At 38.6% G+C, this 5,301-nt stretch overlaps 1 protein-coding gene across 1 annotated transcript; it reads left to right on the top strand.

The window, feature by feature from the left end:
- The first annotated feature begins 2,923 nt into the window (after positions 1-2,923).
- Positions 2,924-4,835, top strand: LOC113016374 (uncharacterized). The gene is made up of 3 exons (XM_026159160.2): positions 2,924-3,084; positions 3,173-3,314; positions 3,466-4,835. The coding sequence occupies exon 3, from the start codon at positions 3,576-3,578 to the stop codon at positions 4,506-4,508; it is 933 nt and encodes a 310-aa protein (XP_026014945.2). The 5' UTR covers positions 2,924-3,084; positions 3,173-3,314; positions 3,466-3,575; the 3' UTR covers positions 4,509-4,835.
- Positions 4,836-5,301: the final 466 nt, after the last annotated feature.

Raw genomic sequence — 5,301 nt, 5'->3', positions numbered from 1 at the left:
TTTCCATTTGACCAGAAACCACTACTTAAAGAAAATGCCTCTTTGCACCATCCGGAGAATGTATCAATATTATAATGTATCATCTGTGGCTGGATGTGAGGCAAATTCTAAGTGACATGTGAGCTGTCAAAAGCGCTGTTCTCACTGGGACAAATAAGTTCAATGTTCAGCTGAATTAATCAATGTTGACAGGGGAAGAACTCCCTTGGCTGTTTCCTGTCATGATGCATTGTTTGCCTCACCTCCTAATTGCTCTTGCTTGTTTAATTAACTAATTGTAGCCCGTTATGATTCTAGAAATGATTGTTTAATTTAGTGCAATATGGGCGAGGCTCATGAAGGTGGCATGGCAAATTGGGACACATTAGCCGAAATAAATAAGGGTGACAAAAATTATTTAGACTTAACATAATCACTTTAGGACAGCATCAGCAGGAATTACCAATGATGAGATCTGTGGCTTGGGGCAAACCAAAGACAGCCTGAAGACTTCTAAATACAACAAAAACTCAATTTGTTATCATTAGTTGTATGATTTGCAATTAAAGGAATATTAAAATGTTGAAGATGTAGCTGTAATATTCAAATGTAGCTCCCTTTCCCATTTGTGTTTTAGTCATTTTATTTTAGTTTTTCTTAACCCTTTAAGACCTACCATAGAACCAAGTCCGCCAGAGCTTATATTATATTTTTACATGCTGTGGAGCCATTTTTGGGAGCATTTCAAGTTGCTATACATCAATACAACCATTATAGCCCAGATTTTAATAATATGTATTCATTAAGTGCATAGTAATTACATAAATTGCAAAAAAGTGCAATAAACTACAAAAAAATTGAAAATCGTTTTTGATTTTTTAACATATATTTGTAGTTAGAGAAATTTAAGAGTCTTATCCCTCAAAACTGTAAATACAAAAAAGTTGCACAAAATAGTTTCCCACCACAGGAAATTTATTTTGAGTGTCTTCATAGTTTTATTTTTGAAATACACCAATTTTTATACACTGCAGGAAAAATGAAAATAAATATTATACTGCAAATTTGCAAAAAAGCAGCATATGCATCAAAATAAACTATTTCCAGCAGTGCAATATGAGTCCTAAGAATCCCAGAAACGACACAGAAAGTCATAAAGTCAAAGATAACTTTTAAAAAGAGCAGTATAGGCCCTGAGGCCCTGATCGCAAAAAAGACTACATTTCCGCGAAAATGACGTCACTTCCGGTTTCGGGCAGGTAATGGCGGAAATGCAAAAGTTCGCGCTGACGTCTATTCCAACGTAGGAAGTGTTTTGAACAGCTGATCAGATCGGTAAAGCGTGTTTCTGGAATATTATGTTTTTGTTCCTGCAAGCGCTTTTTATGCAGTTTTTGCAAAGCTTTATGTGGAAGGAAACTGTGACCTAGGACAAGCTGATGTAAGTACAACTCCTCCGGTTTCATATGCAAAAAAATTTTTTGCGCTAGCTTACGTGGTTGCAGTGCTACTGGGATTTAAAAATAGTTACGCATAACAGAGCGTTCCCGCTCCGATCGGCTCTAAAGGGTTAATGATACCAGTGAAACTAACTTGCCGCCTGTAACTGTGAGAGATTCTACATCTCTTTATTCGGTTCTACCTGAGTGATTCTGGAGAAGCCTGCTGACTGTACATTGTTTTCAATAGATACCACCTGTTTGGAGAAAACACATTAAAGCTCAAAATGAAAGGTAATATCCAATGACCTTTTCGATGAGACCTATCTGCATTATTCAAGCTGAGCCCAACAAGATTTGATGTGGAATCGGCTAAACGATGCACCCAAGTCATGTTTTATTCATGTGGCTCATGAGCCGCAACCACCCGGAGAAAAATGTTGGGATGTTTTTGTAGAAACAGTGAGATAAAACTGCAGTTCAAAATAAAGTAATAAGAGAAAAAAGAAGAAGAAAGAAGAAACTGTCCTTTACAGCAAGGAATTGCTTACTGGTTTCTAAACTAGATGTCTTCAAATTTGGTCATTTTGACATGGATGAAACAATCTCTTAGACTAATCCTTACATATAGTAAAAGAAAGAAAGAAAGATATGTTACAAGAAAATCAAGCAGTAGAGACCAAACATATTTATGGCAGGTTATACATATTACATACTGTATATACTGTCACACGGTAGATTTTTAGGTAGGGGAGAGTGAGGTAAGATGAGCCAGTGGGTAAGTTGAACCACCCCTTGTATCTAGGTAACTGTGTACATGTTTTGTCATGTGACCATAAATCCAGGAAGCACTCATCATTTCCATCCTGCTATATTAAAGAGGAGCACATTGGAGAAGGGGTAAGTCTGTATTACACAAAAAAATGTTTTTTGCTTGTCAAAGTAAAATTTCTGCCTATCAGGTAAATTGACTGTAATATTAAAACAAATGTATCTGTGTCTAAGATGATATATTATACATGTTGGTGGGTTTCTAAAATATAATATCATCTGAAGAAGTTTTCTAAAGATTAGCCTAAATTGCTAAGCTAGCCCGTTTTTTTCAAAATGGTGGCTATGGGGCAAAGTGAGCCAAAGGCTATGGGGTAAATTGATCCAATGGTTCAACCTACCCCACCATAAGGCACTGAAATTTATTTAAGGCTCTGACTTATTAAATAGTATTTTAGTTCAGTATACTGAACCCTTTTGTTGTATTTGTCATATGTTAACTATTATAGAAAAGATATCATGCCAAGGACCTACAGACGGAAGACCAGCTGGGGCTCAACACCCCTGGAGGAGATTGAAAGGGCAGCGAGTGAAGTCAAGGGAGGAAAGTCCATAAGATCAGTGGCTAAAGAAAGACAAATTGACAGGTCAACACTCAGGAGATATATTAAAAAGAGGGACACACAGGAGGTCAAATCAGTTGGCTATAGTGGAACAGCTTCAGCAAAGAGAGTCTTCTCTGAGGAGGTGGAGAAGGAGCTATCAGAGCATATCAAGAAGCTTGCAGAGCAGTTCCATGGCATTTCCCCAAAGAAATGCCGTGAACTGGCATTAGAATTGGCAGGCAGAAACAACATTCCTACTCCCAGCAACTGGACAGAGAAAGGTTTAGCCGGTAGGAAGTGCAAGAAACAACATTTCAGTAGGTTGGCACAGACTAATGTATTTTGTGTAGTTTATTACTTTACCATTACATTTTTTAGGTAAAGAATGGTTCAAGAATTTTTTGGCACGCCACCATCTCTCTTGCCGTATGCCTGAGGCAACATCTTTGGGAAGAGCTACAGCCTTCAATAAGACTACAGTTGGGGAGTTCTTTGACAATCTGGCTAAAGTGATCGACAGGTAACAGAAGTTATCTAATTGAAAACATTAATAACTATTTATGACAACTACAAACAACAGTTAAGTGAATAAATATGCGTACTCTCAGCTAACATTTTTTGCATTACTTAAAAATTTAACTAATCATCATTGCTCTTTTTTTGTTTGACAGGTATAAATTCCCCCCAAACATGATTTTTAATGTTGACGAAACAGGTGTAACAACAGTACAGACACCAAAGCAGGTAGTGGCAGAAAAAGGAAAAAAACAAGTGGGCTCCGATGAGGTCCAACCCAGGCAAAACTGCCAGCATATACCAAATTGCTGGTTGTGTGAATGATGCTTTCATGTCAGCAATGACACCACGAAATATCTCCTCGGGATTTAGAGCCACTGGGATTTTCCCTTACAACAGAGATATCTTCTCTGATGCAGAGTTTGAGCCATCCATGGTGTCAGACAGGCCCAACCTGGAGCAGCAGCCTGCCGCTGAAGGTGTTGCACCTGTGGTTTCAGCCTCTCTTTCTGCTGAGCTACCTTCACCAGACCCTGTACATGCATGTGGTTCACGAAGTGACCCCAACCATGCTCGATATGTGTCTCCCACTGATATTCTACCCTTCCCCAAAAGTCAGCAGCCCAGGAAACAAACAAATCGAAAGCGTGTGAAGACACGAATCCTGACTGATACACCTGAAAAGCAGGCAATTGAGAGAGCCCATGAAGAAAGGACAAATAAACTGAAAGGCAAAAAAGAAATAATCCACAAAAAGCAAGGAATGTGGAAGAGGAAACAAACCCAGACAAAAATTGCAGTGGAAAGCAGCTCTGAGGAGAGTGATGTTCCCATCCCATTTGAAGACACTTCTGAGTATGAGAGTTCCAGCGATGAAAGAAGTGAACCAGATGTCTCAGACCTGGTAGTTGGTGACTTTGTCATCGTAAGATTTGCATCCAAATCCAGGAGCCACCATTACATTGGCCTGGTTGACAGCTTTGCAGACAACGAAGTGAGTGCCAGATTTCTCAGAAGAATCCGAGGGATCACTAGCAGTAAGAAACCCACGTTTGTGTTCAAGGAAAATGATGAGGCATCTTTCCCACGCAAGGATGTGCTGAAGAAGCTACCTCAACCTCAACAGGCTGGAGGAACTGCAAGGAGGGAGCAACAGTTCATATTCCCCTGCAACCTTGATCATTGGAATATTGAATAGTTCTTTTGAATAAATGGTTTTGAACTGGTGGTTTGTTTAGAAACCACCAGTTTCCAGGTTTGTTCTCACAGGTTTACAACTGTTAAAATGGTTTGTTTTCACAATATGATCAGTTTTACATTTTAAAAACTACATGGTCAGTTTGCCCCAAGATGGCTCAGTTTACCCACTGACTAGGTTCAATTTACCCCTAATCTGGGGCAAGTTGAGCCAAAGGAGCATTTTTTTTTAATAGGTCATTATTTTGGGCAGCGTCATCAGACATAGATTCTGATCATTACATTTGAAAGGAGACATCCTGAAATAAAGGAATATGTTATCATTCTATTTCTGTGTTATTTTTTTCTCACATCCAGGGCAACATGAGTAAAAAGTGGCTCATCTTACCTCACTCTCCCCTACTCATGGTTTTTCCTAGATTGTGTCATAAATCTAACTTCATTCCCCTAAAAACTGGCACAGATCAACATCACAGAAGTTCACCAGATGTATCTTAGATTTGCGTTGTCCATTAAAGCCAATCAAAATATATGGAAAAGCAGCCAAAGAGGAAGAAGAGTCATTTCTCAACAATTCTACAAGATTCTACAATAAGCAAAAACACCTTATTGCTCTCTGGGTTCCTTTCAGTATATCGGGCACACTTAACTCAGGTTTCTAGGTGTATGCAGATATATTATTCTAAGCAATGATATAGTCTAAAGGCTTCAAAGAGGAATTTTTCATAGATAATTTGCTAGAGCTTCAGTCGGGAAATAAAGCTGGCACCCATTTTTTAAATCTTTTTTTTTCA

The sequence above is a fragment of the Astatotilapia calliptera genome, chromosome 12 (assembly GCF_964374335.1).
Source record: "Astatotilapia calliptera chromosome 12, fAstCal68.1, whole genome shotgun sequence".
Classification (NCBI taxonomy): Eukaryota; Metazoa; Chordata; class Actinopteri; order Cichliformes; family Cichlidae; genus Astatotilapia; species Astatotilapia calliptera.
This window is presented reverse-complemented; position numbering and strand designations above follow the sequence as displayed.